At 36.9% G+C, this 13,635-nt stretch overlaps 1 protein-coding gene across 2 annotated transcripts in view; it reads left to right on the forward strand.

The window, feature by feature from the left end:
• Positions 1-13,635, forward strand: part of LOC115209750 (cAMP-dependent protein kinase regulatory subunit) — a 57,143-nt gene that overhangs the window by 3,395 nt on the left and 40,113 nt on the right. For both annotated transcript variants that reach the window (XM_036501303.1, XM_029778260.2), the window contains exon 2: positions 12,296-12,383. In XM_036501303.1, the coding sequence (XP_036357196.1) occupies positions 12,296-12,383 (88 nt within the window). The remainder of the gene's footprint in view (positions 1-12,295; positions 12,384-13,635) is intronic.

Genomic DNA, 13,635 nt, shown 5'->3' on the forward strand with positions numbered 1-13,635 from the left:
CAAATGGAAAACAGGACAAATAACATAAAGAACGACCCTTCATCACTTGTCGGCTGTCTACCTACTCCTCATTTCGAGCATTGAACAACAATATGAGTCTTCGAAGACTCATAGGTACCAAATAAAATTTGGGATTTATGGAGGGTCAAAGTTGGGCACAAAAACAAGACAGTGTAGAAACACAAGGAAACCGAACGAAAATAAAGATGGAGGGTCGTTAGACCAGAACGAGAGTGAAATAGCGAACGCTGGAGAAATATTTTCTTTGACAAGAGAAAAGATAGAAGAGAGAGATAGGATACGTCCAGTCCTTGGATAGTCCTGAAACAAAAAGATGATTACATGAGGAAAAGAAAGATGGACAATAGTCACGTGTGAGCAACGAGAGAGAGAACAGGAGAAAGAGGGGGAGTGAGAGAGACAGATAGTAAACGGTGAAGGGGAGAAAAAAGGGAATTAGAGAAAGGATGAGAGAGAAAACGATGGGGAGAAAAACAGTATAGAATTGAATCATGTCAAAAAGATTGAGATCTCAAGCAGACAAAACACATGTCTCGTCGCAAGCTGGAACAGAAGCAAGCGAGGTCAGATATCTAACGAGTATACATGCGCAACGGGAAAAAAAGCAAACGAACAGTTTGCCCAACCCAATATATATATCTTACATATATTAAAATGCATTTTGTTTCACACTTCGGTCACACTGGTAGAAGGAAACAAAAACAACAGTCGGAGACGCTAAACGAATGTGAACTGTGGTGAGGGATTTTAGTTTTCTTTATCTGGTATTTTAATTAAAATGAAACTGCAAATTTTTTATCGTAAATTATATCTATCGTTTCAAACACACACCCACATAAATACACATGAAATTAATAATTAAACTCTTTTCGAAATATTGTCGTTCACATAACATTTATAAATTTTTTATATATATATATATATATGGCGTACCAACATAAATGTGTGTCACCACGTCTTTGTTTCCTCATAACTTTAAGAATAAATGGATATTTTCTAATGAAATTTTCTACAACTATGCTTGAAATGGTTTATATTCGGAATTTTATATGAAAAATAGAAAACTGACGGGCACGCACACATACATGCAGACATGCATCATATCTGCATCTACGAAACGAAACTTGAAATTGCTTTTGAAAAAAATTCTGAAGTATGTCTATAAGTATGTGTGCGAGCCGCCATTTTTCTATTTTTCATATATATTAAAGTCCGATATAATCGTAATCTACACAATCTGAAAGGTAATTATAGAAATTTTTATCAAAAAGTAACCATTTTTCTGAAAGTTATAAGAAAACAAAGTTGACGGATCTAGTTTTTTTACATTCACAAAATATACATTTTTTAAAAGGAAGTAAAAAATCTCAAAATCGGCTATGATAATGTAGCCTTCCAGTCATTGATTTGAAGGTGTAGCGAATGAAATTGGGGCCTTTTAAAGCTAAGGGTAGGCTCCAGAAGAAAACCCAAAAGACTGTGTCACATAATCTTATTGGAAGGTCCTGATTGGTTGGTTTACACATTGGCGCGAAATAAGTCAAGAGACAAACTGCGCCAATGCCAACCAATCAGAGCAGTGGACACAACAGGGTCCAAATAGCGGCTAAAAGTTAACTGTTATCTGCTACAACATTATTTGTACTGCATATCTCAGAGAGTGCGGATGCATTCCACCAACGCTACAAAGGTATCATGTTGTGGAGAAAAAATTGGAGAAAAAAGTTACAGAGGTTTAAAAATCGAAAAAACTGCGGATCGGTGTCAACTTTAAGGTTGTACTCTGTGAATTGTTTTTAGTTTGGCATCTGACCTGTTCATTATAGGTTTCTAAATAAACAGAAATACCTAATTTCATTGAAGGTTTCTAAATAAACAGAAATACCTAATAAAATCAGCATGTATCATCTTACTGTTTTTTTTGTCTCTTCACTGATTGTACGTTTTTATCCTTTTTTAAAATTTGTTATATCAGTATATCTGTCTGCCTGTGTTTACTTTATGTGTACTGCCATGTATTTATGTACATCATTAATATATAAGTGCGCGCGCGCGTGTGTGAAAAGAGGCATCTGTCTCCAAAACTCCAAAATTGAGTAATGTTTCCATCCTTGGATTTGTAAACTGCGATAAGAATAACACTGGTCAACCAAGAATTTGTCCCAGGGAAAAGAATACCTGTATCCTATATGATTTTACATGCAGAATTCAAAAATAATTTCAAATTATCTATATTAACCACAGTTTCTCTGTTCTACGATATCCCTCTCAGTTCCTGTTACGTATGCTAGGTTTCAGTTAAGCTGTTGAAATGTGAAGCTTAACGGTTTAAGAAATACTCCTAATTTAAATTTTTATGAATAGAATTAACCTAGTGAAATCATAAATTCACCTATCTGAGTCAATGAATCCCGAAAATATATGAAATGAAAAATAGGTAAAAATACAAAGTGTGAAAAATCAATATAGACAACAGTGGCACAGACAACAGTTGTCATGGAACAAGCTGCTAATGCCAGGTTGTCTGTTTATTGGCTAAAATTACCCAAATTTCCCAAATTTAATTCCAAATAACATCAGGTTCTTTAATTTACGAGATAAAATAATTAGTTGATCGTAATCAAAATTCAGAGTTGCATCGTTACACCAAAATTGAAGGCAATCTGAGCAAAATTAAGGTGTGTGTGTGTGTGGGGTCTCATTTTGCGAATGAGAAAGACTAGATCCAATTTGACTTCTGTTAATTTTCCAGAAAAAACCTGTTAGAACAAATTTCGATATAATCAGAATTTACACCATTTGTAGCGTATTTGTAAAAGATTTCATAAAAAAAATATCAATTATTCTGAAAGTTACGAGGAAACAAAGTCAGTCTTGGAGTAGTACACTTACGAGGGGGTGCTGAAGAGTTCCTGGCTTTAAAGATGTTTCGACAGGCCTGGTTGGAGGCCAAACGTTCTGAGTTCTTTTACAGGGCTTAGAAAAATCGAAAGGCCGCTGCAATAAGTGTGAATCTGAGAATATGTTGAATAAAATCATAATTAACTGATCCTCTTGTATTTTCTTTTACCCAGAGCCAGGAACTTTTCAGGACTCCCTCGAATGTAGGTAGACTATATATATATATATATAGATAGATATATATATATATATAGATAGATATATATATATATGAAATTAAAGTGCAAGTAGCTGAGAGATTCAGCGTGACACAAAGTGTGACAAGGCTGGCCCTTTGAAATACAGGTACAACAGAATCAGGAAAGAGTGAGAGAAACTTATAAACAAGGGAAAAAGAAAATTATTTCTATGCCAATATGCTGATAACAGATTTTTAAATCGTTAATTTCCACATATTATTATACCCACTACAGAAATACGTTGTGCTGAAATCGAGGAAAGCTAGCCAACAGATTTTTTTAAAAAGTTCGTTATTTCTATATTGAATCAATTTCGGAATTAATCTCATAATAGACTTTTTCCTCTTCAGTAGAAAATACGAATGGAAATAAATGAAATACCTACATGCGCCCGTGGGAAAAAAAAAACCGCTGCAAGGAATTGTTTACCTATCTTCGATGATATTTGCAATCCGAAAATTGGATTATACCATAGGACCTCGGATTTTTTGTATATTTTGTTTGGTTCCTTTAACCTATTTTGTGTGTTGTTGGCATTTTGTGCGTCGCTTTTGCAATTATTGTTATTCTTTCGGGTTCTGTTTATTTTTTCCTATCTTTCCATTGTGTCTTGGGTGTCTATTATGTGTTTGTTGTTGTCTTCCATGTGTGTTTTCTATTTTAGGTGTGTGGGTGTTAGTATTATTTAGGGCTTCGCTTGGTGTGAACTTGATTTTTTCCTTATACCCTACCCTAGCTAGTGCTTCATTGTAGTAAGGTGAATGAATGTTGAATATTGTCTCGTTGGCTGATAGGTGTGATATTCTGGGGACTAAGTTCCTAACTATTCTTTTGGTTATGGATGGGAGATGACTGGACTTTACCTTTATGTATCTAAGACTCTCGTTCAGTTTGTTGTATGGTTCGTACATCCCTGTTTCTAAGTTAAAATTAGCATCTAGGAAATTTACCTTACGGTAATTACTGTCTATGGTTATAGATAGGCTGAAATTTTTAAATAATGTGTGCAGTTTTTTTCTTTGTCTCTCTATTTCTACTTTGGTACAGCTATCTATTACGAAAAGAGCATCGTCTCTGTATAGAACCCCCGCTATTTGTGGTAATAAATACGATATAAATTTGTGGTAATGAATACGATATAAATTCCTGCGATATCCGTGACCTGAGCTGAGTCGCTCCAACTCATTGGTGTATCGAAAGAATTCGTTCTATCTGATCTCGTCCATAGTTTGCTGTCGTAATTAATAACGGTTTCTCGTGACGTCAACACTATGTCTACATCTGGCTTAGATAAGCTAGAGCTTTTCATTGCAAATATGAGTGCTTTATTGAGTATTAAAGGGTTAATTGTAGAGTGGTAGTTATCTGTATCTACTTGTATAAATTTGGAGTTTTTTGTTTTTTCTATTTTTTAAAACCATGCTATTACTTCCTGAGTGTCCGACCATAAGGAAAGCCCAATCTTAATTTTGAGTTTGGGCATTATTTTATCTATGATGTTTTTGCTTATACGTCCGATGTCCGATTTCGATGGACATATTAGTTTGACTTTAGGGTCGCTGTCGAAGTTATTTTTTGTGGTCTTTAAGGTTTATCCTAGGTTTTCTTGGGACATATGGTTCCGTCCAATCGTTTGTCTCTAGACTTTTTACTATTTCAATTCCTTGTTTATATCAGTTAAGTTTCCAACTGCTATCTTCACGAAGACCAGACCGCTTATCCTGTCTCTCTCATAAGCTGTCTCCTTAAGCGTTCAGAATAATTTTTCCATCGTCTTGGCTTAACAACCCTCATCGTTTGTTTTTACTGAGTTATTCTCTTTGTTCTGTCTTTTACTGTTTTTACTTTTATTGTTTTTACTGTCTTGTTTTGTTCTTACTGTCCTGTTCTTGTTATCACTTTTACTCTCCGCAAAAAATCCCAAATTTTATTTAATTTGCTTTGCAGGAAGGATTGTTTCAACGAAGTCGCGTCTTGTCCTTACCTTCGGGACGCGGAGTAGACAAAACAGGGACAACTGAAGAAGGGGAATATTCTTTATGTCATATGTCTTGTACTCTGTTTCTTCGTTGTTTGAAAAAAGTTCGTTTCCATGTTTTTGTTTTTGTATTTTCGTTTCTCATGGTGTTCAACGTATTTTTTTAATGTCCTGTACCCATATATGTATGTATATATAATTTAGATGTAGGTATTACATATATGTATGTATATATGCATATATTTATATATCATTTATATTATTATGTGATCGAACGCCACGCATCCTTTTCCAAGTAAGTTTTATATACAAATATATATACGCGTGCGCGTGTGTATTTTACTGTATCCTTTCTTTGACATCGCGTGATTGTGGCAAGCAGGTGTCACTGTCATGTAAGCTGTGTCCTTGCCCTTTGTTTCCATTCTTTCATGCAAGCATATCTGGGCATGGGGAAATATTACCTTTCTTGGAAATAAGTACGGCTTTGCAACAGGAAGGGCATCCAGCTGTACAATTCCGTTTGATTCATGCAAGCCTACGAAAATAGATGTTTCATGTGCGCGCGCCTTGTGTAGATGCTAACACTTTTACCGATACGTTACTACTGTATCAGATTTTTTAAGTGCTTCTGTATGTCTATATGCTTCTGTGTAGGTGCAGATATTTACTCGATTGTTGACATCTATCAATGGTTTCTCCTATAGTTTTGATACCCCATTTTCTATCATTAGTAAAAGAGTCGGCATTTTATATAAGGGTATGCTATTAAATACACACACATGTGCGCACACACAAACACACGCACGTATCTGCCTAGCTATGTGTGTGTGTGAGTACGCGTGTATATGTTTATACATTTATATGTATGTATATACTTTTCGTTTACACGCACAGAATACGCGCGTGCACACACATGCACACACACACACACACACACACACATATAGATCGATCGATAGATAGATAGATAGAAATAGTTATGGCTAGGGTTAGCCTGGGTTTCACGTCCATAAAGCGCGCTTAACCTTACGTGGAGTGTACTCCTTCAATATTGTAATCTACCTACTACACATCTTCAAGTATGCCATTGATTCATTGAGAGAATTTATCTAGAAGCTTCGTGCCGAATGCGAATTGCAATACTTGTCCTTGATTACTTGGGTTCATTTTCCGGGTGGCAGCTCCAGATGAATCTGTAATTAGTTCTATGGTGTTTGATTTATGAGTAATCCGGTACTTGTGTTATGCAGGGTGCTGCTATGTCATTTGTGTAATGGCCGAGTTCTTTTATCACTACTGCAGTGAGTCGTTCCGTCTTGAGTTATTGAAAGGTTGCTGTGACGAAAGCAAGCGGTCCCTCATCCCCAAATTGTTTCAACTGGATGGCCGTTGACTCCCTGCCAATATATATGAAGCCAAAGGCGGCGAGCCGACGGAATCGTTAGCACGCCGGGCGAAATGCTTAGCGGCATTTCGTCCGTCTATATGTTCTGATTTCAAATTCCGCCGCGGTCGGCTTTGCCTTTCATCCTTTCGAAGTCAATAAAATAAGTAGCGGTTGAGTACTGGGGTCGATGTAATCGACTTCACTCCCTCCCCGAAATTGCTGGCCTTGTGCCAAAATTTGAAGCCAATATGTGTGTGCGTATGAGTGTGCTCGTGTGTGCGCGCGCGTGTGTAGACAGACAGACAGATAGATAGATAGATAGATAGATAGATAGATAGATAGATAGATAGATAGATAGATGAGGTCACATACATACGGAGAGTGGACTGCTGGGCTATCTACCTACCTACCTACCTTCATACATACATAACGATTGCCTCATCTTGTAAGATGATACTGTCTCATAGTCAGCCTGATTGTTTTGATTTACTTTCATCTTTGCATGTACGGGGATATGACTTTTCACCACGCATCCAACGCCATAGAACTTAATAAAATGCGAAACGGATCAAGAAATGACACGACAGTGAGACATCTGTACGTCATTGAATTTAAGTAACAAATGCTTGTCATTCTGATCTCATGGCACTCCAAACTTCATTCATATGGTTATATGATAACATGAATATATACATATGAACGTTTGTGTGTGTGTGTGGCACTCGTTTGTTCTTCGTAGTATGTTCCAGTGACAAGCGTTGCAAAATGACTAGCTCTATTTCGATTGCAATTTTTTAATGTCAGAGTATTTTCTCCAAGAAGAGCTGCTTTCCCCCACGATTTTGTCAGAAATAATGTGAACCTCTTCCACCCTTGGGAAATCTATTTAACATACAGATGGGTCCATGACAGGTACTAATGTTTTAGGTCAGAACAGAACTGGGAGTAATGGTAATTAAGGGATAACTCCACACTCCCTACAATTCCCGGACTCACCAACTGGGGTTTCATCTCCGAATGGATCTAATGTGTCGTCCAACGACCCTCACATCGTTAGAAGATATACGAAGGTTCCGCAATTTCTTGCTGAACAACCTCACAAATGATTTGTTTATAGTGATCAAATGTTTATGCTGTATATAAGCTAACTCCCTCCACCAAATCGACATTACCTGTACAGGTGCGTGACGTGCCACAAGTCAGATGACGAAGAGATCGCAGAGTTACGTGAAACGAAGTGTTTTACTCAAGAACACAACGCAACGCCCGGTCTGAGAATTGAATCCACGATCTCGCAAACGTGAATGCCATAACCTAACCACTAAGCTATGTACCTTCACGCGCGCGCGCGCGTGCACACCACACACACACACACACACACACACACGCACGCACACACGGTTCGTAGATAAAATTAGTTGGAGTGCTGCTTCAGAAAATTTTTTGTGTAAAAGGAAACAAACATAAAAAGATCTGATCCTACCAATCTTCTTTATCTATCTATCTATCTATCTATCTATCTATCTATCTATCTATCTGTCTGTCTGTCTGTCTGTCTGTCTGTCTGTCTGTCTGTCTGTCTGTTTGTCTATCACACACGCACGTACGCACACACATACAAATACACAAGCGTTCATATGTATGTATATACATGTTGTCATATTACCATATGAATGAAGTTTTGAGTACCATGAATGAGATCAGAATGACGTGTTCAAGTACGTGTGTTGAGATATTGAAACCTGCGTAAACGTGCTAAAAATAGATGTAATCAAACAAAAGATACATATAATGCATTAGCAATAAATTTTTCCTAAACGACACACCCATTCATTTTTATAACCACCCTGCCAACACATCTATCCAGATCAATGTCAATACCAACAGAAATATTTATGTTTTAATTTTGTTTTTAATGTATTTAAAAAGAATTTTAAAATAGAATGGTTGTATACTGTCAATTTAACGTGACAGTAGGGGATTACACCACCGCTGTTTAGCCCTAGAAAGCATCGACGCCTCCTGATGGCTTCGACACATTTTTTCCTGTGTCCTTATATATTTACGGACACAGGAAAAAATGTGTCGAAGCCATCAGGAGGCGTCGATGCTTCCTAGGGCTAAACAGCGGTGGTGTAATCCCCTACTGTCACGTTAAATTGACAGTATACAACCATTCTATCGCCACACCACCGTACATATCTCTGAGATATTTAGAAATTTAATATTTCTAATTTTAAAATATTTTTTGGTGATATTGATATTAACCTGGATTTTAATATATATATATATTTAAAATTATTGGGTCGATAAAATAAGTATCAGTTGAATATTAGGGTCGATGTAATTGAGTTACCCAGCTCCCTCGAAATTGCTGGCCTCGTGCCAAAAGTTGAAACCAACATATTAAAAATTCTTAATATTACCATAATCCTATTTCTTGTGTTTTAAGATTCGTAGTTTGATATTTTTTATCTTTTATTTTTTTTACTTGTGTCAGTCACTGGACTGCGGCCATGCCAGGACACTACCTTCAAGGGTTTTGATCGAATAAATGAACCCCAGTACTTATTATTTTTTCAACGTATGGTGCTTATTCTACTGGGTTCTTTTGCCGAATCGCTAAGTTACGTAGACGTTAACAAACCCTCATCGACTGTCAAGCGGTGGTGGGAAGCAAACCCAATACAAACACAAACACACACATATAGATATAAACGTAAATACATACATACACATATACATGCATGTATGCATGCACACACAAACACATACATACATACATACATACATACATACATACATACATACATACATACATACATACATACGCACACACATGCATACGACGAGCTTCTTTCAGTTTCTGTCAAACAAATCCACTCACAAGACTTTGGTCGGCTTGAGGTTATAGTAGATGACACTTGACGAAGAACTGAAACCAAGACCACATGGCTAGGAAGCAAGCTTCTTACACTCACAACTACACCTGCACCAATAATATACGAAAAATTTTAATTAAATATTTTATCAATGTTATTATGAAAATATTTCTCGATATTTTGTAAGGTTCATAAATCATTCTACAGACAAACAGTATATTTGTGTTAAAAATAAAAATAAAAAATGGACCACCTCAATAAATCTTTAAAATGCTGCATAGAAAATACATAAATCATTAATTAGCAAATCATCCAACAATGATTAATTGATGAGGTTTATTACACGGGAACAGGTATGGCTGAGTAATTCAGAAGCTCTCTTCGCAACTACGTGGCTTCAGGATCAGTCCCATTGCGCGGCATCTTGGTCCCGGCTTTAGCCTTCATAACTGAGACCAAGGTATAGATCAAGATCTTGACTGTTTAAAATGGAATAGTGAACATATCTGCAAACTACTTGTAACCCCCTAACCAGGACCGGTGTACCGAATAATGGAAGGTCATTTTAACTTCTTTTCGGTTCGAGGTATCCATAGAAACTCACAAAATCTCAGATTTAGTCACTGAGCAATTAGACACAAACTTGCTAACAAAGGACAAAAAAATGATTACATGTGCTTATCTGTTAGCTGACGTCAATTCCAAGTGAAACGTGCTATCGGCTACATTCGTGCGTGAAATGATAAATATGTTAGCTGGAGTATAAATATCGTTAAGACATATCGTTTGACTAGAGAAGGCGCACGGATTTGTAAATATATTAGTTAAGGTTTTCATAGGCGTGGTTGTGTGGTAAGAAGTTTGCTTTCCAACCACACGGTTCCGGGTTCAGTTCCATTGCATGACACTTTGGGCAAGTGTCTTCCACTATAGCCACGGGCCGCCCAAGGCCTTGTGAGTGAATTTGGTAGACGAAAACTGAAAGAAGCCCGTCATATATCTGTGTGTGTGTGTGTGTGTGAGTGTGTGTGTGCACCATCCCTACACCACTTGATAACTAGCATAGCGGTTCGGCAAAATATACCGATAGAATAAGTACCAGGCTTTTACTGGGGTCGATCCATTCGACTGAAAATTCTTCAAGGTGGTTCCTCAGCCTAGCTGCAGTCTAATGACTGAAACAAGTAAAAGATAAAAGATATTAATAGTTGTGCATTTCATATTGTTCTTCAAAATTTTAAGCTTTAAAACGTTTTTTTTTTTTTACTTTCCATACAAATTACGACTGTTTTTACTTTCAATACGAAGTGCGCCATAGAGCCAGAATGGTTGAAATCGTGGAGGTTTCCTTTGTGTTTTATCGAAGTTCTTTTTCTTGAATTTATATATTCAGCTTTAATGGGTGTGCCATGAAGAATGTTAAGGAATACTTTTCCCAATCACGAGGTCTTCTTTAGATACAACAATTGTTTCTAATTTTGACACCAGCAATTTTGAAAGGTGTAGGTAAGTCGATTACATCGACCCCATTACTTTCCTGGTATTTTATTTTATCCACCCTGAAAGTATGAAAAGAAAGGTTGACTTCGATGGCATTTGAACTCAAAACATAAAGAGTCTTTAGATGCAAAAATAATCCTTTCTACCACAGACACAAAGCCTGAAATTTTTTAGCGGAGGGGGGGACTAGTTGATTACATCGGCTCCAGTGCTCAACTGGAACTCATTTCATCGACTCCGAAAGGATTAAAAACCAAAGTCGACCTCAGCGGAATTTAAAATCAGAACGTAGAAACAGACGAAATGCCACTAAATATTTTGTCTGGCTTGCTTGTCCTGCCAGCTTATCGCCTTTTTTGATAATATAAGTAAAAGACTATGAATTTCGCTTCCTAACCACATGGTTTTGTGTTCAATGCCAGCGCGTAGCATTTTGGAAAAGTGTCATTTAAGATCGCCATGGGTCGAGCTTAGCCTTGTGAGTGAGATTTGGTAGACGGAAACCATATGGAGGCCAGTCAGATGGATTATACTTCAAAGGGTGTAGATGTAACAGTTGGATTCGACCCCACGTTTTGCCAAGTAGAAATTACAAGTCGATCATGTGCGCAAATTTTGTTCGGTCCAATCAACGGCTGTTCACATAATGGTCTGGTGGTATGACTAAAACCTTTCGTAAACAGAGCCTACAAATACAGCTCATTTGAGGGTGAAAACTTGAGGGTGATTCCGATCTTTGGTGGTGTTCACCTCTTCATATTCAATTTGGTAGACGAAAACTGAAAGAAGCCCAGGATGGGAGTAGAAAACACACTACTGCAACAAGAATATTTATTGATGTACAAAAATTAGCCCGAATATTGAATTTCTTTCTTTCCGCACTTGTCATGCATGTTGTTTCATCCGAATATTCCTTTTCTTGTATCGCATGAACATTTTCTGTATTGATATAGCAATAAATTATGTTCATTTACATAAAGCAAACCTTCTCCCACTTGCTACAATGGTTTGTACTTCAAATGTCCGCCTTGTTACACGCTATGTCACGCTGTTTCTGCCAGAAAATTCAGTCAAAGGAACACGTGTCTGTGGAATATTCAGCCATTCACACACTAACTCAATGAACAGGCACATCAATTGATCGAACAACTGAACATCCATCGTCGAAGGCGACTGAGATCCATTTATGTCTACTTACTTTACATCCAACGTATTTTAAACCTAATTGCATAGATGTGAGACCCTGAGATAATGAATGTTTTGGCAGAACGTCTAATTCCTGCTTTATTTTTTTTATTTTTACTTGTATTAGTTGTCAATAATTTGAGAAAACAATTAATCTAATTATAAACCTAATGTTTCATCTTGTTTTATTTTTGTTTAGAAATCCTGAAAGACTTGATAAAAAACTGCCACTTTCAAAGGTCACGTGCAAATGATGTTATTATAAAGCAAGGAGATATAGGTGACGCGTAAGTAACTTCTGATTTATATGACACATCCTGTGAGGAGTCGACGTGGGTGAAGTACGGTCCGCGGGACTTTCTGAATGGCAAGCCTAACGAAAAATTAACTTGAAATTTTTTAGTAGTGGGATCCACCAGATGATGAGTCATGTTTCTTGTGACCCTCCTCTTGAAAAAGGCTACCCATGTCTGATCAACGTGATCGCTCGAACTACTAGAAATACCACCAAATTTCCTTTAAATCAAACTGTACCATCTTTAAAAAAAAAAGTTAAAGGGGCACGCTAAGCAACGTAGTCCAAGATATACTACATTACGGGATGGTCACGACTGAAGCATCTTTGATGGCTGAGAGTATCTTCGCTCGGTCCTGATCTAAAATTAACTTGCAGAACAGTAGTAACATAAGTGAGAAGATAAACTCTAAAAAAAAAAAAAATCATATACTTTGTTGTAACATTAAATCGACCCTGTTTTCTCACATGTTGCTACTCTTCTTGTTAAATTTTAGGTCAGGGCCGAGCGAAAAGACTCTCAGCCATTAAGGATACTTCAGTCGTGACCTTCCCGTAATCTAGTATATCTTTATTTTTAAAGATGGTACGGTCGAGTAGCTCTACCATCAAAGATGTTACGGCCGTGGCTGTCACGTGTGTATATATATCAAAGACTATATTATCCAATGCGTTTTTCTATAAGACTCTAGGTGGTAACCTGAAGAATATATTTGCTACTATTTCTAGTACTTCAATCTGCTGCACACAGGCTCACTTTCTCAGTGATTACCTCTGCTATATTTATATCATTCTGTGGGTTTTTTTTATGACTAATCATAAATCCATTATTACAAGTATCAAGTACCACAAACAAATTGTTTTACCGTAATTATTTACAATATTTCACCTCCGTACTGGAAATCTCACCACGTTTTACTTTCAACCTTATGAGCTCGACAAAAAATAGTTCTAATCAAATACTTGACTCGATTTAATCGATCACATTATTCCCATAAAATCTGTGTTCCTGTGTTTGTTGTATCTCGGGAGGGTCATTGTGCTAATAATAAACACACGCACTGGTTCAATTACGCTTCTTTAATTATCATTAGTTAATTGGTTAGCTATTTAACCGACAATCTAATCTACTATTTGATTAATCATTCGCTTAATCAATCAACTAGTTGTTTTCAGACCTGAAACTGGAGTACAGAGAGAGAGAGAGAGAGAGAGAGAGTGCATGTCTTTGAAGAGGTCGTGAA

The sequence above is a fragment of the Octopus sinensis genome, linkage group LG3 (assembly GCF_006345805.1).
Source record: "Octopus sinensis linkage group LG3, ASM634580v1, whole genome shotgun sequence".
Lineage (NCBI taxonomy): Eukaryota > Metazoa > Mollusca > Cephalopoda > Octopoda > Octopodidae > Octopus > Octopus sinensis.